The sequence below is a fragment of the Festucalex cinctus genome, chromosome 3 (genome assembly GCF_051991245.1).
Source record: "Festucalex cinctus isolate MCC-2025b chromosome 3, RoL_Fcin_1.0, whole genome shotgun sequence".
Taxonomy (NCBI): Eukaryota; Metazoa; Chordata; class Actinopteri; order Syngnathiformes; family Syngnathidae; genus Festucalex; species Festucalex cinctus.
The window spans coordinates 27035532-27060251 of record NC_135413.1 but is presented as its reverse complement, the minus strand read 5'-3'; the positions used below and the strand labels follow the sequence as shown (position 1 = coordinate 27060251).

The 24720-nt window shown below is 40.9% G+C and overlaps 1 protein-coding gene across 5 annotated transcripts in view; it reads right to left on the bottom strand.

The window, feature by feature from the left end:
• Positions 1-1580: 1580 nt before the first annotated feature.
• The window catches only part of tmtc3 (transmembrane O-mannosyltransferase targeting cadherins 3), a 38265-nt gene continuing 15125 nt past the window's right edge, over positions 1581-24720 (bottom strand). For 4 of the 5 annotated variants that reach the window (XM_077517227.1, XM_077517226.1, XM_077517228.1 and 1 more), the window contains 13 exons: positions 23139-23349; positions 22167-22385; positions 17863-17962; positions 17038-17153; positions 15674-15846; positions 13016-13268; positions 12022-12170; positions 9475-9595; positions 9298-9409; positions 8505-8608; positions 8261-8430; positions 7365-7591; positions 1581-4697 (listed from right to left, as the gene is read on the bottom strand). In XM_077517227.1, the coding sequence (XP_077373353.1) occupies positions 3913-4697; positions 7365-7591; positions 8261-8430; positions 8505-8608; positions 9298-9409; positions 9475-9595; positions 12022-12170; positions 13016-13268; positions 15674-15846; positions 17038-17153; positions 17863-17962; positions 22167-22385; positions 23139-23327 (2718 nt within the window). In that variant the 5' untranslated portion in view covers positions 23328-23349 and the 3' untranslated portion in view covers positions 1581-3912. Of the gene's footprint in view, positions 4698-7364; positions 7592-8260; positions 8431-8504; positions 8609-9297; positions 9410-9474; positions 9596-12021; positions 12171-13015; positions 13269-15673; positions 15847-17037; positions 17154-17862; positions 17963-22166; positions 22386-23138; positions 23350-24507; positions 24661-24720 lie in introns of those variants that run through there. The other variant, XM_077517229.1, reaches the window with a different exon arrangement.

Below are 24720 nucleotides of genomic sequence, written 5' to 3'. Positions count from 1 at the left end.
GTTTGTTCTCTCTAAGCATGCAGATTTTGGGACCAGGTTGGTCTTCAGGACCTGGATTTTAGGGACTTGATTGGTCCTAAGGAACTGGCATTTTGTGACTTGGTCTTAAGAACGTTTTTTATGGTGTTGGTAGGTACTGGGCCCTGGCTTTATAAGTGACCTGGTTATTCTTTAAGGCCCTGGCTTTCAATGACTTTATTGCTTCTTCGGCATTTTTGGACTTGGTTGGTCTTAAAGACGTGGCTTTTGTGGTCTTAAGCAGCTGACTTTTACTTGCCTGGTAGAGCTTAGGACCTGGTCTGTCTTAAGGGCATGGCTTTTAGTGAGCTGGCTGTTCTGAAGAACCTTATTTTATAGATTTGTTCAGTTAAGGACCTGGTTTCTCGGGTTTAGGAACCTGGTTGATCTTGAGCATTCTGCTTTTTAGGGACCTGGCTGGTGTTAAGGTCCTGGCTTTTAGGGACTTGGGAGCTCTTAAGTACCTGATTGTTCTTCAGGACCTGCGTTTAGGGTTCTGGTTGTTCTTGAGGACTTGCTTTTTAGGGGCCTGGGTGGTCTTCTGGACTTGGCTTCTAGGGTCTTGACTGGTCTCAATGACCTCACTTTGGAACGTAGTCTTAAGACGCGGTGTTAAAAGACTTAGTAGACCTGCGTTTAGGGACTTGGACTATGAGGGACTTGAATCACAACACTTCTGACCATAACAAAATGTCAGTCAGAACATTTCAAACTACACAGCTAGAGTAACACATAAAATAACACAAAACTACAGTAATGGACTGCAACAAACGCCTAACAAACTACAGTAACAACATGACACACATTGGGGTCATCCTGTCAGCAAACGCAGCATTTGCCAAGCGCAGCAATTGAAGAGATTTCTGGTCTTTTTTTGCGGGTCAGTGTTACGTTTAGCACCTGAGCTTTCACCCAGTGAGGGAGGTGCCATCTTAAGGGATCACGTTTGCTCAACGTTCAGAAAGAAGGCAGTTTGTTGACATATGGTCAAAGTTACGTTGTGTGTTGACCATCTGCTCTTTTCAATGTGCCGTTCATCAGGCCTCCCTTGGGTTGCCAGGCAAACAGACCAACAAAACATCCAAAATCTTTTCATATTTTGACTCACATGTGCCTGTCACTGTGACGCAAGCTAAAAAAAACTGTTGTCATTTTAACACTCATTAAAAGGAATAAAAAATGTTCTTACATCTAATTATGTGTGGTTGTTTTCGCACCTATAAAATGTAGAAGTTAGATTTGAGCAGCTATAAAATGTTAAAAAAAATAGTGCGTGTGCAGTTAAAAGTTTGAAGAATGGACCACTTATTTTATTTTCTCGTGTGAAGAATTGTGCACAAGTAAAGGACATGTGACAGCTGAAATAGATGCAAAGCAGCTGGACACAATTGGAAGAAAAATGAGAGGCCCATGCTAGTCTGCGCTTGCCGTTGTCTTGCTGGAGGCGAGGCGTTTAATCACTCAACATTTATTTGAGGCACACAAACAGATAGCGGGCGGTCACCGTTATAGCAAAAATGCATGATTGACAGGCCAAAAAGGCAACACCACACACGGCAACATTACTTCCACTTCAATTTATTTAACCAACACCAGAAATTGAATCGCATCAAATAACCTGAAATGAAAATCAGTCACGTGGCAGGCATGAAGTAATAAAATCAAATCGTACCTTCTCCTGTTTTAACACTGACAGTGTAAGAACTGAAAGCGGGGGGTGGGGATCACGATTATAGTCACAGTTTGCATACAAAAACAAGAATAAATAATAATGAGCATACAATCTTTGAATACTTTCAGGGCTGCTAATTAACCAACAGTGTCGCACACGAAATGTTTTGCACGGTGGGTTGGGGGTGTTTGACGTGGCCGTCGCATTAGCGTTAGCTTAGCACGGGCAGCGACAATAGCGCTAATGACAACAACGGGAAGGCAGGAAATGCGGCGGGAGATCAATACAGATTAGCGGGCGGTGATGAGGCGGAGGATGTTTTGCTCAGGGCGAGGCCTTCATCATCTTCATCTTCAACCTCGCGGTCACATTTCCTGCAATTGTGCTCCCACTTAGTGTGCGTGTGCGTGTGTGATGAAAGTGGGTCACGATAAAACAACCTCCAGTGGTTAACGACCAACTTGTGCTTCTTCTTGACTTGTGATTAGTTTTGGTACACCCACCCAAACTATCAAAGCCATGTTCACTTGTAAAGAAATGCCTGATAAGAAAGGAAATCGGCCATTTGTGTTTTGAGGCAGCCTTTTTTGGCTGTTTTCATCCATTTCTCGTCATCCGTCACAAACTGGACCTTACAGACTTGGGCTGCTCGCTATCAAATTTCAAGCATGTATACTAGACACAAGGATGATGCTAAGTTGTAAAGAATGACTTTTCATCATTGTGGGCGGAGCATGGTGGCAAAGTGCAAACAGTCCAGTCAGGCACCCCAGAAGTTTTGGAAAATTCAGCCCCCGAAGCCTGTTTCAGCTCTACTCATGGAATTTGCTAGGCATGTCAATCATGAGTAGAGTAGAAACACAGGGGGAGTGGAAGTCTGCCATTTTGGTTTGAAATGGCTGTTTTGGGTTCTCTTGAAATATGGGCGACTCTTGCGCAATAAAGCAAAATATCACATTTGCAACCCTGACATGAAATCGATCAACATTTGCTAGTGTCGCAAATGTTCAGTCCTCAGTGGGGTACAAAGAGATTTTGATTAATTGCTACCACATCTCAAGCATGTATACTAGACAGATTGAGATGATTGATGCTGGAAAAAAAAATCATCATGTGTATGTTTGTGGGGGTTTGGTGGAGAATGTCCAGTAGTGCAATCCAGAAGTTTTGGAAAATTCCACGTCTGAAGCCAATTTCACTCTGTAAACATGTAAATTGGTATGTATGTCCATTTTGTGTAGGACCATCAAAAAGTCTCAAGAGGCCATAACCACAAATATGCAGGAAGTCTTACATTTGTGTTAGAAGAGGCCATTTTATCCAATTCCAGGAAAACTTTCTAGAGCTTTCGATTGCTAGTTAATTTGAAGCACAAACTAATAGGACCAAGAAAAAAAAAAAAAAAAAAAAAAAAACTTCTCATTTCACGTGGGCAAAAGCACAGGCAGTGAAATTTAACAACTTGACGTAAAACAGAAATGCAATGAAACGTGCACAGACATCTTGTGTGATGAAGTTCCCGCCCTGAAGAGACTTACAGGTGGGCCCTATTTCTGGCCAAACGAATACAGGTAACAGCTGCACTTTCAGCTTTCGTTGCTGTGTGCACACATTTCCTCACATTGTGGCCCTTGAATAGACGCATAAGCGTCAACGTGTGCTTATCCTTGATAACGTTCATGTTTCCCTTTTTATTTATTTAAGCAGCGTGAACCTCTCAATGTGAAGCCAATCCTCTGCTAATGGCTGAAAACTCACCTTTGCATGCTTTTTTGTGTTCTAAGTTGTCACAAGTTGGTGCCAAAGCACTGGCTGATAGGAAAGTAGTAGTAAAGAAAGTCTATTCAAGTGTTTCATCTCAACAGAGACCTGTATACTGGGAGGACTGAGTTGAAAGTGGAAGTTACGAAGAGTCTTTGTCGCAGGTGCCTGTCTGCTCTTTCAACCATAAAGTCATAGAAGAATTTAAATGATATTTTAGTGTTATGAGATAATAGTTAGTGGTATAGTATTGGTTAAACATATATAGGAAATTAGTCAAATTTGGGGGCGTCAATTACTTGTAGTAGTTCCTATCCCCTGTGGTGTTTTTACTGTAACTGAGGGGAAAACTGTGAATAATAAGGGCGGAAATGTCTGATATATACATATATATATAAAAAATCTGTAAGAATAGTCACCGCTTTAAAAAAAAAAAAAAAAAAAAAAAAAGGAGACTGTGGTCAATCTCCGCTTAAAATGCGCTCAATCTCCTCCAGCCTCTTCAACGCGGCAGCGCGCTTGTGTTCGATGTTGCTCGTCTGCTCGGCGGACTTGGCCGCAGTCCGTCTGACGGGCTGGCCGGCATCCAGCTCCGACTGGCCGGCTTCTGTGGAGGATTTCCTCGCATTCTTTTCGCCACGGGGCCTCCGCCTTTCCTCCTCCTCCACCACTGTTGCCGGCTTCTCCTCCGCCACTAGGGGCTGCCCGGCCACGCTCATGGCCGCCATCTTGCCCCTGACGATGTTGAGATGGCGCCGCACGTACTCCTCGTGCGGCGCCAGCGCCAGCGTCTCCTCCAGGCAGCGCTCGGCCCGCGGCAGGTCCCGCTCCTCGAAGTAGACCACGCACAGGTTGTGCTTGCCCTGCACGTTGCCCGGGTCCATCTGCAGGATGCGCTGGAAGCAGGTCTTGGCGCCGGCCGTGTCCTTCTTGTGGTTCATGAGGATGTCGCCTTTGAGGATCAGGCCCTTGATGTGCTCCGGGTGGTGGCGCAGCAGCTCGTCCAGCACGGGCAGCGCGTCCAGCTCGCGGCGCGACTGCGAGTAGAGCAGCGCCAAGTTGAAGAGCGCCGAGCGGAAGCCCGACTGCAGCGCGATGGCCTTGTGCATCCAGCGCTCCGCCTCCGCGTTCTCCTCCGCGTCCATGGCTAGCATGCCCAAGTTGAAGTAGCCGTTGGCGTCCTCCGGCTCCTCCTTCACATAGGCCAGGAAGCGGCGGTTGGCCTCGGGCCAGAATTTGGGCTCGCCTGGGGATTGGGGAGGGGCGGGAAAAAGGCATTGGCCTTAAGCGTTATACAGGGGAACTTGCTTACGAGCTCCCAACTTTAGAAATGTCATATATGAGCTGTGTCACTTGGTTGATTTTTGGATTTGTGTTTTAAGCACAAGCCTCCGCTGCTCAAGTGCAGAAAAAAAAAAAAAAAAGTGGACCACCACTAGTGTTGTCACAACACCAACATTTTTACGTTGATTCTGCTACACTGCAATTTTGATTTGAATTCAATCAAGTGTACAGCTCTTAGACAATTACCATCTATGATGCAGTATGTCAACGCAGGAAATAGCCACAGCCATCGGCTATAAAAACGTCTACACACCATTGTTCAAATGTCAGGTTATAATGGTGATATGAACAAACCCAAGATAAATCATTTTAAGACTTCTTAGCCGTAAGGTCGATATCACAAATACCTGTGTAGACACAAGAATTAGAAACATATTTTTTTCAATTTCATTTAATGCTAACGTGTTGATACGTATTAGAAGGTTAAAAGTCCGGTAACTGACTACAGGCCTGAATAAAGGCCTGCCCTATCCGCGGTTGAGTAAAACTTCAGAAGCAGATCGTCGCCAGAATGAGCGTGAGAAAGCCACTTCCAGTTAGTTACTAAAACGTGACGAGCATGCCAGGAAACTTTGGTTGAACTTCCATTTGTCATCTGGCTTGTCATCCAGGCTAGCGAGCGCAAACAATAGGCCACTTAGCAAGCCTCCAATTGACCGTGTTCCAATTGTACTTTTGAGTGTTATGACAAACATGCTAAGGAAAGGAACACTTCCGGAAGGGTGATCCAGTTCTTTAGAACATGCAAACGTTAAAGGTCATAACGTCTTTTTCACAAAGAACTTTTCAAGAAAAATGTACTTTTTTTTTCTTTGCAAAGAGCCCTAGAAATTAAAACATTACATTAACACCTATATTTAAAAAAAATAAATTAACAGGTTTTCTTTTTTTAGATTTTATTTTATTTATTTTTACAAAAATATGATTTTTATTTGAGTGAATTTTCCTTTAAAGTCAGTCTAAAGTCGCATTATTCCTTGACAAATAGGAGCATTCTTATGAGAAAAGTTGTATTGCATTGAGAAGGAAATTTGTAACCTTGTCAAAATACAGTGGTATTATTTAAAGACAAAAAAAAAATGTCAATTTATTCTGAGACAATAAAAAGCCATATTTGTATGCGCGTTTTTGTCAGAAGGGGCAGAAGTAGCTGTTTGAGTGACATATTTGATGAATTTAGAGCACAAACTGCAGGTGAAAGTGGTGGCGAGAAACAGAACAAGCCTTTCATCTTCATGACTCATCCTCCTTTGCCGCAGCTGTTTGAATTCAATTCAATAGTAATAATCCTTCCTTAGTCTGCATAAGCCTGCATTAGCCCGCCACTGCTGTACAATGCAGCAAAGTTTACAGAAAGCTATGCCATGCAAAGTCTTTAAAACGACATTAAATGTTTTTTTTTTTTTCTGCGTATATGTCAGTCAAACGAGAAAAGCCAGAGATTCGACGGTGCACCCAGAGTTCATTCAAGCTCTTTCCGCATTATTAGCGACACGCCCTGATGGCGTTAGGAGGAACCAGGTGGTGCCGCCTGCTGGTTTTTCTGGTGGGGCAGCATGGTTTGGGGAAAACCATTTCTGATTGGCTGATATCATGGAGCATTTTTCTGAGGTTAAATTAATCAATAAATGTTTCTGCTGCGTTGGACATTGTCATTACGGCCTCCTATGCTGAGATTAAAAGTCAGTGCTTGCAGCCAAGTTTAGGTTTTTATTCATTTACTTTTGAAGTGCACATCAATAGCTGAATACTCAGCAAAATTTGACAAAAAAAAAAAAAATTGGATGGTTGCAGAAAAAAAATGTGATAAGAATAGTGTTTTTTTTTTTCTTCAAAGAAAACAGTCGTATTTTAATATCTTGCAATAACAATTGTTTTCTTTTTTTTTTTTTTTTTTTGGGGGGGGGGGGGGTATTCAGAAAAAAACTTTCTTTCAAGGACATTATTATTATTATTATTATTATTATTATTTACTAATAAAGTCATGTTACACACAGTTATACTTTTAATAAAAAGCCCTAATGTTATGACAATAATGTCTTTTTTTCTGATCAAAAATTTTAACCTTGAAATAATGAGGTTTTATTCTTTTGGAGACACTGACAAAAAGATTTTTTTTTCCTAAGAAAACGTTTAGTCAATGAAAAAAATAAAATAAAATTATGCATTTCAATTGTACTTTCAATTTCAAATAATGCGTAATGTTTGCCAGTGCATCCATTGCCAGTACACCTATTAAACTGACAGACACATCAGAGCTTGTTTAATGGCTGCCAAAAGAGGAATTTGCTATGACAGATAACCGGCATTAAAGGAAAAATAAGTATGTAACTAAAGCCTTGTTAAAAGTGTGTCATTAAAGTGCTTCAGCAGATTTTTTCCTACAAAATAAGACTGATAATGATTTTCCAATTAAAAATACTATGCTATTTCCATGCAATTCCATTAAGAGTTTGAGCAATACTTAACATATCTTTCAGACACACGAAGTATGTTGCACTAAACTAGAAAAATACATGAATGAGCATACCTGCAGTGGCACGGTGCCGGAAAATAAAATAGCTCTCACCTGACTCTTGCATGAGGAGGGCCGAGTTGAAGAGCGCCAGCTTGTGGCGCGGGCTGAGTTGCAGAGCCTGCTCGAAGTTGCGCAGCGCCTCCGACGGCTCCTTCATCTCGATGTGCACGATGGCCAGATTGTACCACAGGTCGGCGTTGGCCCGGTCCAGCTCCAGAGCACGCATGTATGCGTCACGCGCCTCAGTCAGCTTGTTCATCTTCAACAGCAGCTCCCCTCTGTCAGCAACAACAATAACAACAACAACAACAACAACAAAAACAACATCAGAAAAGAGTTCCTTTTTTTAATTTGTCAGAGAAAAAGGACATTTTTTTTTTCATTCTTACCGAGAATAAAAATGTTAAATATTTCTGAGAATTAATTAGTTTTATTATTATTAGTTATGAATGAGAAAGTTGAATATTTCTGAGAATTAGTTTTATTATTATTAGTTACAATTTATATTTTTTTCAGAGAATTTTTTTTTTTTTTTGAGAAAAAGGGTTATTTATTTTTCCCCTTTTTGAATCATCCGATTTCTCAATTTCTCAAGAGAGAGGTGAAAAAAAAAGCATAATCCTATCCATAGCCAATCTTCACCAAAAAAAAAAAAAAAAAAAAAAAAAAAAAAAAAAAAAAGTAGCTTCTTCCACTGATTGTCATTAAACAACTTAACTTGTTACTCATTAACATTTTTTTAATTCTCAATCGAATTTGTAGTATTTCGATGTGGCCCTAATGCTTCTAACCTGTATTTCCTCCGTCCCAGTCCCACTCCTGAATGACATACGTCAATTAACTGCCAAGTGGGTTCATGCACCAAAGACAAAAATCCCTTCAAATTGGTGTTCTTTACCAACATCATAGCAGTAGAAAATCAGGGCTCATCATCTGCAAAGACTTGCCTGCTGATGTACGCCTGCTTGAAGTCGGGCCTCATGCTGATAGCCTGTCGATAAAGCTGGTCGGCTTCCTCCATCCGGGACTCGTTGGCGCGAATCAGATTGGCCAGGTTGATGTACACGTTGAGATGGTTGGGGGCCACACGTGTCGCATACTTTTTACCGGGGATAATCTGACGAGACAAAGCACTGTTAAAACTTTCATGTAGTTTATAGGATGTGCCTCGCTTACCGTGGGCTAACTTACCTGCGGCATGAGGGACTTGGCAACCAAATAGGCATCTTCAGCCTCTTTGGACTTGTTCAGGTTCTTATAGGTTCTCCCAACATTCATGTGGGCGCCGATGTCATCTGAAACAGTAGCGATAAGACAGTGTACATTCACAGTAAGTTGCAGTGGAGATTTATTGGAATAATTTACAGCAATCGGGAAACAGGCCTCTTCCAAATGTAGATAATTTGGCACGTCTCATATACAAATGCATACACACAGAGCGCTTTTACCCATCTATAGTATGAACACTTAATTTTTTTATAATATTGTGACCTTTTTTAAATATCACCAACCTCCCCACAATATCATGATAGTTATCGTATCGTGAGCTTCATATCGCGATATCGTATCATAAACATTTGGATATTGTTACTTCCCTAGTTTTTAATGCACACACACATTGATTTCCTCCACATATGACTTGCTTCACAGGCATATTACGTTCCCTTTCATCTGACAATTAGTGTCGATTTTAAACATAGAAGGGCCAAAACATGCCTAGTGAAAATTAAATTGCACTAAAAAACTAGCCACCAGAGGGTGCTACAACTGCACAAATGGAAATTAACCTGACTTTTTGAAAAGATGTGTTGCATTTAAATATTGTGAACATGACGACAACGATATTGTGGCAGTTTTAATATCACGATATCATGCTTATCTTTACATCCCTATCAAAAATATCCCTAATAATTACTGGACTCACTTTAGTATTTGTGTGTGGGATGCGCTTGGACGTGGATCGTGTCAAAACAAAGTGACTTACCCGGCTGCACTGAAGTGGCCTGCAGAAAAAATTGCAGCGCTCTGGCGTAATCATTCTGGTTCTCCAGTGCGTGGCCAACATTGTTCCACAGCTTGGCGTTGTTCTTGTTCACCTGCAAAAAAATAAACACTTTGCACAATCAAGAAGCGAGGAGTCATTGTCACCCTCCCATCTCACCTTCAGAGCTGACATGAACAAAGTATATTCCGATTCCCAGTCCCAGTTCCTGTTGAAGGTTTTGACAGCGTGCGTGGTCAGCAGCACGCCAATTATCAGCCAAGACATTTTCTTCAGGTACCTTCAACATAGAAGAAATAAGTCATTATTAATAAGGGCAAACTCTCCTAACATCTACTGTATGAATGAACATGAAACGTGGGAACACATGCACCAGGAGGACAAAATCCACACAAGAGGGTCGGAGCCAAATCACAAATTGTAATTGTATTGTAATTGGTTGCCCATTCAGTTATAACTGTTTTACAGAAAGCTAAATAAGGAAAGGATTTTATAATTTTCCTTTCATGGAAATGTTCCACATAAGAGAAAAGTGCACCAGGTCTCCAGAATACAGTACGTCTGCTTTCAAAACAAGATAGAATGATTAGGTTTTTCCTTGTCACAGCTTTGCTCCTTTCATTGCAGAAAACAGAGGACAAATGATGGAATGCACTTCAAATTGAGGGGGAAAGTTAAATATGGTCAGCTCAATGTCTTTCTTTCATGTTATTTGATCTTGTCCGCCACACTCCAAATGTGCTGGAAGCTCAGATGCTCTGTATGACCTATTTGAATATAGTTATGCCAAAAAAAAAAAAAAAAAAAATACTGTTTATTTTTCCTTTTCGCTTCATTTTCCAACCTTAATATTTAACATAATCAAGTAAAGATAAAATGTCGTTTCTTAAATAACAATTGATATTTTTTAAGGGGGAAAAAATATGGCCCCTGGCCCCCCAAACCCTGTGGCGAGTGACATTTTTTTGTAAAGTAAAAGATGATTGTTTTCACTTACCACAAAGCCAAAGTTTGATAACTATATGAATTCAACCAGATGTCAAAAAAACTGCAACACAATTCTGTGATACAAAGAAATTCAATAACCCTCATCATTTAGTAAGACAAATCCATGGCAGAGTTATAAGCCAAAATACAATGCTGAGGCTAATCTTAAGATGAGGGGAGAAAAAAAAAAAGATTCCTAAGACTTTTGGGAGAATGTCCTGTCGACTGACAAAACTAAGGTTGAACTTAATGGACGGTATGTATCTCGTTACATCTGGCAGAAATGGCCAGAATTACAGAAAAAGAATGTCACACCAATGGCGGACGCAAACTCATTTATATAACGTATTCACAACAGCCGCTGCTGCAACAAAGGTCTTACAGAACACATCATAAAACGTTAACAATAATACAATCCTAACAACCCAACAAATCTTTTATCCATTCCTACATATGCTTTATTATTTGAAGGAATTTAGGATGAAAGAGGAGAGATGCAGTCTCCTTCCAACAGTGGATCAGAAACAACATGATCACAGCATGCATGATGTCACACACGTCTGCTACAAATGAAAGTAAACAAGCAGCTGTAAAGTCCGTTGGTGAGTAGCAGTCAAAACACTAGTGTTGACGGTCTGTGGCTGCTTTTTATCTCCAGGACCTGGATGACTTGTTGTGGTTGATGAAACCATGAATTCGACTCTACCAGAAAATCCTCATATAATGGCCTCCATCATAAGTGCATTTGGGTTCTGCATCGCGATCAAAACCACATCAGCAAGTCAACTTCTAAATGGATTAAAAAGAAAAATAAATGTTTTGGAGTGGCCTGGTTGAATCCCAGACTTTAATTTAATTGAAATGCTGTGACATAACCTTTAATGCTTGAAAAGTGTTGCTGAATTAAACCAATTCTGCAAGGAAGAGTGGGCCAAAACATCTCCACGGAGATGCTAGTTATAGAAAACGCTTGATTTTGGTTGTTGCTGCTGAGGGTGGAGGATCTTCAGGTGGGTTACCATTTGTCTGACATGTATACATTGGATGTTCATTAATTTGAGAAAACGAAAAAAAAAAAGAAAAAAAGTAAGAATTTGACAAGAGGGCAAATACCTTTTCACAGCACTTCATATTTGCTTACAAAATGGGGAGAAAGTTGAACAGACTTTCCTCATATGGACCACATAGCACGGTGGGGCTACCGGACAGCGCCTTTGGCCACCGGAGCCCGCCCGATGGAAAAGTTACAACCTTGCAATTTTTGATTATCCTTTTTGTAGTGCACTTTGTTCCGTTGTGGTGTGTGTGTGTCTGAAAAGGATTTAAGTCAAGTCCAGCCCCTTCGTAAGGGGCAAAAAAGAAAAAGAAAATAAAACAACCTTTCTTGAGTCTTGGCAAGATTAACCATCGCACCAAATTTAATGTTAATCAATGGAGCTGGTGGCTAGGCATATTTTTGTTCCAACATTTCGTAAAACCCTAGAATGTAATCCCCTCAAACTTACAAACCAGAATGGAAGATAACATTTCAGTTTCTGTATGGATCTTTGATGGCGCATTTTACATGTGTCATGTCATGATGGAGCTGGTGAGAAAATATTTGGTGGCACGATCGTGAGGAAATTGCTGCCCCAAAAACAACAGAACCTTCAAACCAAAATGGCGGATTGAGTTCTCATGTGGCCAACAGAGTCTTCATGCAACATCTCATCCACTCACCCTTTGTGCGAGACCACCTTGAATCCATGCGCTACCAGCATGCAGAAGCCCATGCTGGGAACGTACAGGACCCTCTCAGCTATGACGAACCCCACCGGGAAGAACAGGTTGGATGCAGGAATGAAGGGCAGGACGATCAGAGACAAGGCCTGAAAGGAGACAGCAGCAGACATCTGATTTAAAAAAAAAAAAAAAAGGAGCTTCATTCAACGCTGTGGGAACAGGAAGGCTGTGCAAAATATTTCCAAAAATAACGCTTTGTGGACGCGAGTAAACAACATTAAAAAGGAAAGTCACTAAAGTTCATGTTTTTCCCTTGTGTTGTGAGCTGACCGTCGAGGGGAGGGCTTTGTTGCGTAACACACCTTTAATTTAATTTCAATGCTGTGCTTTGATTGCATGCCAGCGTTTTCAAAAAGTTAACCTAATATGCCATATTTACGTAACCAGTTTGGATGAAATACTGAGATGTTTATAGACATGTTTTGGGATGGGTCGAAGTCTATAAACTATACTTATGCCCTGCAAAAATGTTGCTTCTCAGACTCACAACTTTGTCGTGCGACCACATCAGTCCTACCGGAACTCCAATCATCGCTAAAGATGCCATCTGCGCTTGACAGAAATTATCTTTAAAATTAAACTTGGCGGAGCAAATAAGTCAAATAGGTCAGTTGAATATTAACAGACGCAGAGCAGCCACTGGAACAATCATCGTTTATGAGGCTGCCTCCACATGACTAAGATCATCTTTGAAACTTCATTGGGTGGAACTAATTTGTCACGTAGCACCCTGGAACATAAAGGTGGATACACACAACATTGCGGAGAGACCAAAAGACAGTCTACTGGATTGATTGCTCACCGTAAACACAGTATAAATGGCTTCTGCATATAATGTTAGGATCATTTTAGTAAGTTGCTCATCTCCTCAGAGCGTAGACATGGCCAACGTTTTAGAGCGAGCACACGTCCAGCCAGGAACAAGCCTCACCATGACTACCGTCTTAGCAGAGCTGCGTGAGCAGGTGATGCTGTGGTACGCCAGCAGGCCCAGAAGGGCGTAGAAGAGCAGCGTGGCCAGGTTGCGCTGGTCCAGAGCAGACTCCACCAAAGGGATTGTGCCCATGGTCCAGTCGCAGCACAACTCAGACGGGTTGAGCAGCAGCCAGGCGTTGACGGGCAGCAGGTAGTTGAACGTCAGCTGGCGGGTTGGTGTCGGGCTGACGGCTGCCGGGTTGTCAAATCTGAAAAAAAAAAAAAAAAAAAAAAAAAAAAAAAAGATTTCATTGTTATGACCCTGTTTCATATGGAGATACTGAAAATGGTGGCACATAAGGGCTAAAACAGAAGACGCCAAGTGCATTTTCCACGGACCACAACAAAGAAGGAAACTGCTATCTTTCATATAGTCCAATTGGTGCATCAAAAGACAGTATTTCAAGCTCCAAGGCAATTTCAGAGGCTCATTTTTCCACACTAACATTCTCCAATGCTGTATTTTCAGATGCTAGAGAAAATGAAAATGTGGTGAGGAGATGGCTGCTCCTTGTCAAATGTAGCGGTTTGTTGTGCTGATGTTACACTGCACAATGATGTTCAAGCAGAGCCGGTAAGACCAAAGCAAATTAAATTGAATCTGGACGCTCAGTCATGAGCCTGGGAGAGAAGGGAGTTGGCAATGGCTTGCATGTGATCTTCAAATTCAATAATTCAATGCTAATGCATATTTTTTAAATATCTGTACAGACGTTAAAATAAGTGCTGCTTCTTGAGAAGAATAATGTACCTTTGCCAAAACATACCAACATGGATATTAAATACTGCAAGTTGAACCATGTACACAACAGTAAAAAAAAAAAAGAAAAGACAACACTAAATTGCGAAACATTTGAGTTATCGTTACTGCGTGTGGGCAGAGCATGGTGAGCAAGTTTGATGACCCACAAGTACTTTGATATGAACATGTTTTGGCGACTGCTGCGTTCATCCTAATCCTGCCCTATTAACTCATATTCATGTGTTATGGCTCGTCCTGCTTATCCCGGAATTCTAGCCCCCCCAGAACCCAAAGACATTTTGAGGATTACAGGCTTAGCCCTAGTTGTCGGGCTAATTGTTGAGGAATTTTATCTGTGAGATGGCCGGTTCCATGGCTGGCAAAGGAGCAGACAATCTGTTTAAGATGATTACAAGATGACGGGAAGACCTCATGTAAGAGGATTACGAAGAAACATTTCCCAAACTTTTTTTCTGTTGCATTTGAAGTGCCTCGTCTTTGTGCAGACTGAAGTTATGAGACCTTTCATTTTTCATCCGAACTGAGGGGTGCCATCTCAACAACGCAACTAGACAACTACACACAAATTAGTGGGCGACTTGCATTTGTCCACCTGGTGATTGACCCTTGCATACATAACTCACTGCAATCAAAAAAATATGGCACATGGTCTTATCAGGGGGAAAAAATGTTTTCAGGCGGCATGTTATTTACTGTACCAGAAACATCATGGTACAAATCTCAAGGAAGAAGCTGATTTCCCTGATGGAGATATAATGCAATAAAACCAAGAGAAGAAACGGGGCAAGAAATTAGGCTGGTGGCAAAAAAAAAAAAGAAAAAAAAAAAAGTGTATGCATAACAAAAAAAATAATAATATTGTAGTTGGAAGGAAAGCGCTAGAACTCCCAGCATGCTTTGGAGTGCCCATTTTTGTAAATAGTTAAAAATTCCAGGTTTATTGTTAATTATTTCCCACAGTAGTAGTATGCGTTGACCCATTTCAATATTGATTCATTTTCATTAACTGACAGATTCAATATTGCACCCTAGGTGTGTGGTGGTATATCACTTCCGTGGCTTGTTGTTCAGTAAGCCACCTGGTGGCAACTGTGTGGTGCCAGGGCTGGAAGTAAAAGCTTTTCTCCAGCAAATCAAGCTGCCTCTGTCTTTCAATTCATATTATTCACCATTGCATTAACCGACAATCTGAAACATATTTACCTAAAAGAGGTTAAGTGGTGATACAAACAACAGGAGAAAAGAGATACAAACATTTCAATTGTCTCCAATTTAATACATATCGCCATGTTCTAGTTGGAAGAGGATGTGAACAAGAGTAATGATGATAAATGGAATACAAATGAACCACTAGAATCACTTGAGAATTTGAATATATATAATTTGCCGACGCAGGATGTACTGCCAGCTACATTTTATTTACAAGCTTTCGGTATTTCACCCACAGGTACATATGAAATTATGAATACGGTTAAGTATTGTTCCAAAACACTACAGCCGTGCGCTTTCCAGCATTTGTTTTTATTATAATTCCACATTTTCTATTCATTTTATGCTTGCATTTTTTTGTGCTCAAAATGCTTACAAGGTGTTTAAAAAGTGTGTTTTTATAAGATTAACTGTATTAAAGCAAATTATTTACATATATCTTTAAAAAGTCTTGGTGATTTCCAACTACTGCGGCTGGGTCTGGAACATCACTTTAGTGATGAATTTGACATTACTTTATAGCCTACTGTATTACCATGTCACATTTTTTTGTTTGATGCTATGCTGTGCCATTTTTCTCAATCAAAACATACCATGGCTCATTAAAGACTAGGAAACACTTGAGTTTCGAGTACAAGGTACCTGGTGAAGACGGGCAACTGCGACTGGATGACCTGGACACGCACGATGACGAGCAGTAGCGTGCTGATGACCAGCACGATGAGCTTCAGCAACATCTTGAGGACGGTGTAGGGGAAGGCGCCCTTTCCCCGTAAAGCCTGTCTTAGCGTGTCCAGCAGCACGGGTAAAGTGAACTGTCAGAGCAGATAATATAGGTTTTAATTATGTGAAATTATTCATTCAGTTGTCCATTTCTTTAAATAGAATAATGATTATATTGGGGATTTTTATTAATTACAATCAATACATTAAACTATTAAAATATGTATTTTTATTTGTGATTACTAAACGGCTGTGTGTTTCAATGGCAATTTTACTCAATTTAAATATTCATTACTCAATTCCCCACAGCGGATGTTTATATTCATCAAATGGAATCCAAGAGTTTTCTGCCACTGCTTAATATATTCGTCAATGGCTGTACATTTTTCAGCTGGCGGGTGTAGGAGAGGGTCTCGCCGAGCTTTCCTGTGAAATTCAGGTTGGTAGAATCACCAACAGATTCCTGTACATTACGGTAAGTAAAATATAGTAGTAGAAGTAGTAGTAGGGGTGAATCTCTGTTTAGGGTGTAGATTATGCGGGAAAGAAATGCCACCACGCTCACACATCACACTTGAACAGATTTATATGTATGGTATAAGAGTAGTAGCTTGAGCTTGTTCATAGAAAGTGTGTGTCGTGTATCGAGAGAAAAGATAAGAGTTCATGGAGTGAAATTGCAAACAGCAAGGAAAACAAAAAACAAAAAAAACAACAAAAAAACAATTATGTTTAACTCTCGCCATGCAGCGAGTCAGCATTGCTTTTGTGTTTTTGTTTTGTTTTCAGTTTTACATCTGCAAATCATTAATTTTCCATCATAGTTTGACTTGTCACAAAATCAAAAAAAATATGGGCATCAAAATCATTGTTCTGCTTGATGGGTTTGTTTTCACAAAAAAAAAAAAAAAAAAAAAAAAGCTTGGTGTCTCTGCATATTAAATCTATGTTTTTGGTGAAACTGCTAATACTAAACTGAAAAAGCGAGAAATAAGTTTGTTTTTTAATAGTAAGTCTACTCTTTGTTTTTGGTACGTGCTTACATTGAACGGCAAAGACATTTTCATCCGTGGCCGTAATTGATTAAAACAAACGTGTAGGATGTTGCATCCTCAAATCAGCTCGAATTATTGTAGAGAACATCCCGCCTTTTCCCGACGAAACTACTGTGGAGCGATACCAGATGGATATGTAATATGAATCTGGCTATTGCCAGGTTACAAAATCCGTATCCAAACCATACACTTGTTTGATGGCCTATTCAGCTTTATTGGAGGCCTTACCCGTTGCGCCACAAAAACCTCGTACACGCAGCAAATGCCGACCACAGTGATTCCCTGCTCTTTGCACAGCGTCGCCGCCGCCACCAGCACGACGGTCACAGCGATGGGAGCCCACACTAAAAACAAAGATGACAACAAGGTTTGGTAGTAAGACAGCGCTGAAAACTGAGCAAAGACTGCTCCATTAGTTTGCTGAATGGCCAGCTGACACGTATGCTTTCCATTTGTGTTGTGCAAGTGCGTGGTTTGGGTGGAGGACTGATCACGAAATTTCTGATCCAGGATCTTAATAGCTGAAGGGAGGTTAAGGATTTCTATAATGTAATAAGGTACTTACATAAGCGCAACAAATGAAATGATGATAGCCAATATACAGTATATCAGGACTATTCAATTAGCGGCCCGCAGGCCACATGCCACCCAGAAGCAACCCCCGAGTGACTCAGTCTCTGGTCCAGCTCGCCTGAATTGAATTGCATTCAAAAGGATGCAAAGGGCATCTCGGTTTGCAACATTTCAGAAATTCCTACAGAGTTTCACACCATGAATGCAACAGTCCTTGTAGCTGAGCAACAGTCTCTAACCCACATTGCAGAGCAATTCCTATCAATGGGGAAATTTGTTTTGACATTCTATTAAACTGAATTATGAGCTTGGCCATGGAACAAATTAAACTCACTCAATTATCACTGTATTTAACATTTTTAAATGTCATACTAATGTAAAAATATTTGAACTACTGCATGCTATATAAATTCAATTTAGAAGGACCGCTCACCCTTTGAAGACGCACCATGACAGAAAAAAAATAAATTACTAACTCACCTATGGAGTGGTCGACGCCGGTCGATTTGGTGTAGGCCAGGAAAGCAGCCAAGAGGAAGATTGACGAGAGGAGTTCAGCTCTGCCAACCACACCGGTCACCTGGGGGCGGGAGGGGGAATCGAAATCAAAATTTCCGCCAGTCGTACTTGCTAAACGTTTTGGTGGACATCTACAATAATGTGTTGTGTGCACTGTAGCACAGTATAACTGTTTTCCCGAGTAACCTAGCTTGGGGGGGGGGGCAGCCAATTGGGTGCAGGTGTGAAAGCCGGGAAAAATTGGGAGGGCAGGAGTCAGGAAGGACCATCCAAAACCAATGCCAAAAACAGGCCTTAAACATTTGGAAAAGGTTCATCCCCATTGAGATGGAAGAAGCGAGTCTCGGGTGACAAGCGTTCTCACCCTTGTGTCTGGGCTATTACCTTTCACATAGGCGACTTCCCACCATTGCTAACCATAAACACCATCATCATTCAGCCTTATTGTTACCTCTCAAATTCAAACCAAAGAGCGACTTGGGAAAATGGCAGAAAAATATCACCTTGTACAGCCTGTGTGAAAGCCTCATTCTCAGAGAGATCGCACCAAATTTCAACACAACGGGGCAGGAGAACTGAGCGTCAGTGTCAAACGTCACTATTGCCTTCATCCACTTGTTCCATGTCATTCCATTCAGAGACATAGCTACATAGGAATAAGATCACTTTGACAGTTTGTAAGGCTGGGCTTCAGAGCTAGCTGTCTGGCACACACAAGTTGACTGCGCTCAAATAAAGCGTAACATAAAAGGAATGTTTCGCTTGAGGGGAAAGACTAAAATAATGAAAAAAAACATGAAATATGATGTTATGAAATATGAAAACAGCTCTTCAGTGCTGGAGCGGCTGTTTCACGAGGCTTCATATGGTCACATCAAAGCCTGCAGGGTGATTAATAGATAAGACTCCTCTTTGGACACCTCTCGTCAAAGATGACGCACAAGCGCACGTTGTTGTAAGAACGGCCTTCTTGCGACAGCCAGTCTGGCCACAAGGTGGGACTTTTACTGAAACGTTGAGTGCCTTCATGTGGACGTACTAAGTGTGGAATGGGAAATCACACACCAATTATCGGCATGAGACGTCACATGACACAGACTTTACCACCCCTCGCATTTTAGGCATTGAAAATGGTCCTAAAAAGCTGGGAAATGTGGTGTTGGACTAACATTTCATGAAGAATAAGCCTGGAATAAATACTTGATTTTCATCAGTTTTCTCTCCTAAAAAACTAGTAACAATAACATTATTCAAAAGCTTTGCTTTTTATTTTCCTTCTAGGTATTTCTTGCTTGCCATTTACTTGCGCCATCTTCCAGAGAAATAATTGAAATAAGCAAACTGCCAAACAAATCATGCGAGATGCTTGCTGTGGCAACTCCTGACCAATCACGGCTCACCTCTTTTCTCAGTTTGGTCATGTGACCGTCGCGAGCTGAGCCATGATCGGTCATCACTTGAGCCCTGAGCAACTGTGATGTCATTCATTTTCAGTTAAAAGCAAGTGGCAAAATGGCCGCCCCCTGAGATGGATAAAAACAGGTGGCTTTTGCTCCTTAATTCATATTCCACAAACACATTATTAATCAGAATGCCGTGTTTAGACTAGTCCGAGCACACAAACCTTACAAACATTTTTGGGTTGACTTTCCCTTTAATGTTAAACAATGCCACACACGATAAACGGGCTAACAAAACTATCATCTATGTTGCGGTAGTTACAAGTTTTACGTATGTTTGTAAGAAGTATGTTTAAATTAATTAACATATTAAATATTCAACAATTAAACATGAAAAAATTAGCTATCAAACCACATGGCTTGGCAGGTCATTAAGGCTGATTATCAAAGGGAAGAGAAATGTTCCGTCCCCTCCAACTCCCACTCAGTCTTTCTCATGTAGTTTTAAAGGTAAGAGGCAAGGCAACCTCAGATAAATATTTCAATCTATAAAGCAGATACCTCGAGATAAGAGTTTTCAACATGTCAATAAAAGCAGCATATCCTTGCCAATGTACAGTACCATTCAGTGCACAATTGTCTTCTACTGTGCTCTTTTCATGCAGATGTGATTATAATTATCGTTCATGTTTTCCGTTTCTTAGCAGTAATTTGTTATTTGTCACTTAAAAAAAAAAAAAAGTCACTGGAGGTTGAAAAAAAAAGTCACTAATTTCAAGCAGGAAATTGCTAAGTTGGCAACATTGCCTGTGCTTTGGTGTTTCATGAGCATGCTGATTTGACTTTGGCCGGGATTTCAATTATTTATTTCCCCCCAAATAAAAATAATGGGCAAAACTAAGCATATGCTGTTAACTTTATGCACATGTTGAAGCGAGCACAGCTGATGTTAGCACCAAACGTGCTAGGACGAGCAGTGCTACTTTGTCAAAAGTACACCATTAAGAGAAGCATATTAGCATTAGGAATCTTAGTCCACAGCTATTTTCCTCTATTTATTTAGAGAGTCAACAACAGTCTGGTTACCTACCATATGCTTGTCTTTGCATGTTTTTATGAGCATATTAGGTATATGTTTTAGAAACAATGTACTAATTACATCATAGGACTTAAGTAGAACAGTGTTGACTGTTATATGTTTAATCCTCAAAAATACAAAGCTTTTTTCCATTTAACTGATTTAGGCTCAACTGTCATTTAGTGTGTCATTGCCAACCGTGTCGACATAGTCCGACAATAGAGCTGGTCGGGACAAATTGATATTGCGGGGGTAGGATGCACAAGGCAGTCATTGTGCCTGCGCTTATCACAAGGAACAAATGATCCTTTTTTTAGGGAGATGCTAGACAGCGATAATCGGCACACTGAAGGTTTGTCAGGCAAAATGGTTGACATTGAAGGAGGGAACAGAAGATTTCCCTTCAATTGTTTGTGTACATGAGTCAATGTAGGACAGGTTCAATTACAAGTCCTAATTGCTGGGAGGTGGGGTGAAGACAGACCAACCTCACAATCCCTCCCGTGTTATAGCAGTCAAATGAAGGTTTTGGGTTACGATTGAAAGCTATATTTGAGTTTGAATGATAGTTGTCATGTTGCATCACAGGGACAGCTTTTAAGAACCCAAAGCCATCACATGATTAGCCAACAACATGACAGAAGTGGACATATAATGGAAAATTTAGCATCAACAGCGCACGTACAAAAATTCAGGTTTTAAAAGTGCCTATGCACATATCAACTGTGAAATTAACCCCATCAGACCCATAGATGGTTGCAGTGGACATGACATATCATGTGTCTAAACCAATAAAACACAAAATTTGGACGTAAAGACTTCTGGTTCATGACTGGGTCTTAACTAACCAATTACAATCGCAAGTTTTTTTGAGTTGATGTCAAAAATTTTAGCTTGGTAAGTTGGTAAGTAACATTACAGTTATATTATCCTGGTGTCCACTATAATAACTAAATATGGGAAACTATGTGTGTGTGTGTGTGTGTGTGTTTGTGTGGGTGGGATTCTGATTTTGTGGAGCATTTTTTGCAGGTTTATCATAGAGACCTGATGCAGGGTTTTGCTAAACAATAAACAATATTACAATATAGCTAATAAACAATTGGTTTTGATGAGGGGCAAAATGCAGTTTTTACCTCGCAAACAGTGATACGAAAGGCGGCCGGGCTGGCCGGCTCGGTTTGCGCTCCCTCCCGGCCTGGGGCCGCGGCCCGGCCACCTCGGAACCCCGACAGCCGACGGGTACGCAACTCTCCTCACGCCGCGACACGTCCACGTTGCCCACACGCGCACCTATGAGAATGTGTAAACTACGCGGAGTCACCGACGAGCAAACGCTGTCAACAGTGTTTTCTACTTTCCAATTCTGTGTTTTATTTACTTTGCTAACTCATTCCAAACTATTTTGTTGATAGTTTATTGAGGAAAAAACATTTTCAATTTCTATTGTGGTGTTAAGCGCTGTTCATACACCGTTGGCACTGTAACTAAAGTAACTGAGGCTGTTCATTACTGAGGCTGTTTTAAATTTTACAAAAATGTTCAGAAATGTGAAGATTAGTCTATTAAAAAAAATAAAAATAAAAAATAAAAAAAAAAGGGAAAAAAAAGAATCATGATAAAATCGAGATCGTGAATTTATTTTTAAAGAATCGTGATGACATTTTTACCATATCGCCCACCCCTAGGCCAAGGGGTGTATTCATGAACCGCGCCTATAATGGTTGAGTAATACAATAACCAACATGATACCTGTAGCTAAGAGGGGACCAATGAGAGCCACTCACGGCTTCTGTGTGGATGGGGTGCACGGCAAAGAGAAGCGCTGCCACCAGTCCGGAGGCGCGGTCCAGGAAGAGGCGACACACACGCAGAAAGAGCAGACAGGTGACGGCATGTAGCGCCACGTTGAGCAGGTGGTAGTAGGCCGGGTTCAGCTCACTCAGCAGGTAGTTGAGGCGGAAGGTGAGCACCGTCAATGGCCGGTAGGACTTGTGGCTACGTTCCTGGAATAGGGACATGAAATATGAGGTTCACTTTTGTGCCTTTTAGTTTATTAACACCACTAGTGAAAGTATCACTCAGCAAAGACCGATGCTAACCTGCGCTGTGCTCTCTCTACTATGTGTCTGGTGCCTTCATAGGCGAAATAATTTTGCTTTAGGGCTGGGAAAAAAGTCGACCAAGTCAGGTGGATTGACCACAAAAATTGGTCGACACAAAAACACATGGGTCAAAGTATTTTAATCATTTTAAAAACATATTTGCGGTAACTGGAAGTTGCCGGAACCAATATTTCCGCAATGGACACTTATTGCTAACGGACTCCGACCGGCATTCACCATAACTAAGATGCTTCTTAGGGTTTGGTTGTGGTCTCTTTAGACTGAAAAGGGAAAAATTAGTATCGCTACAAGTCTTGTGTTTGTAACAAAACAATCCGTGTCAAAATCGCTAAATAAATGAGATAGTTCTAATGAATTTAATGGAGCTAAACACATGCAAGATAGCGGCCCTACGTTCACCAGCAACGGGAAGGTGGTATCTACTACAGCATAGAGCAAGACTCACTCCTCCCGATACGGTGAGTCGGCGGAGACTCCAAGTTTTTTGTTTTTTTTTCTTCACCTTTATTTAGGCCCGGGTGATATGGCCTTGAAACAAAATACTTTTAAATTTGCATTTTCCCCCTCGTTTATAGAAAAAGCCACAGTCAATGAAGACGTTATAGGTCACAGAACAAGTCGAAATTGACGTACCTCCGCCATAGGTGTACCCCAAAAGTCATTGAGGAAGAGATTCTTCAATGGTGTAGTGGGACGCAGGTCCTTGTTGTCGAGGATGGCAGAGACATCATCAAACACAAAGCCGCAAAACAGGCTGTTCCAGTAGCACGCCACCACCAGGCCAGTAAGCAGCAGTGCCTCATTCCACGACACGGCAGCCATAGCGCAGCGCCGTCATGGGTCACTGTGTGGGAAAATAAAGGTGATTTAGGTTGGTTAGGGTTGAGTAATTAATCGACTTCAGCAATTATTTCAATTTTTTAGTTTATCTTACAATTCTTTTTTATATATTTTGCAGCTTTTGACGCGCACTGCTTGCACTTTAAACATTACTGCAAAATCAAGACCTACCGGTACTTTACAGAAGCACAATTAGTGTTGCCAACTTAGCGACTACTAGGGACATAACAATAACATCAATATCACAATACAATAAATACTAATAAATATTGACTTTATACTTTCATAATGCACTTAAAAGCCCATCACTAAATTATTGTTTTGTGCTCAGGTAGTTTTTACAATGGCATATATGTCTGTGAAGTACTGTTTGGGCAAGTCCTTTAACACTGTGTTAAGATCCAACTTTTCAAAGATGAAAATGACTGAGCATTTTGCCTGCGCGTTAGATAAAATAGCCCATAAGCCCATAAGGGCGTTGAATTGTTGGGAACGGTAAATGATAATTTGTCAAGGCTCACGTTTCTTTCAATGCCATTTTCCAAGAGGAAGCGTTCTGGGGATAAAAAAAGAAAAAAAAGAAATGCCAAAACAAATGTGCAAAGGCAAAACATGTTTTGAATAATCATTAACCGCACATTGAATTTGTAAGCCGGAGAAGCCCCACGCGATCACAGTTCCGAACCCAGAACCTATGTGAGGCAGACCAATGTGAGGCAGACGTTATCAAGATGCCTGTAGAAACAGCTTCATCAGTAATAAACAGCATATAGAATAGCACACAAACCATTACGACACGTTAAGTTCACAGTCGACTATTATTTGGATATATTAAAAGAGCATTTGTAAAATATCCAACCGGAAGCGTGACAGCTGACTTCAACCCCAAAAGAACAAGGGTGTAACTCACGCTGTTAGGAGCCCCTAGCCTAGATTTATGGACAATTTTTTGTTTTCTTTAGACGCCTTTGCGACTGTCCAAATCTCATTGCACATTCCATCCCGCTAATTTTAAACGAAAAACATCTTCATATTAGCTCGTTACAAACAGCTCGCATGAGTTACTTTCGCAGCTAATGCTTGTTAGCCAAGCGACACGATAAGTAGTGGGCTTTTATCCTGGTACGTTCCATAAAATGTAGCATTTCGGGTCGCCACGTACCGTGTCCTCAAGAGTATGCAGTTCCAAGCGTAACGGTGATCTACTAAAATTAATTAAATGTAAAATAAAAAAAAAGGTGAAACACGATTGAGCAGGCGGCTTTCGTGTTGTGCGCATGCGCTAGTTAGCCAGTAGACACGGCTCTTCAGAACGACTTCCGGGGCAGAGGCAACTGGACAAAAAAAAAAAAACATGTTGGTTGGTTTGTGTAAC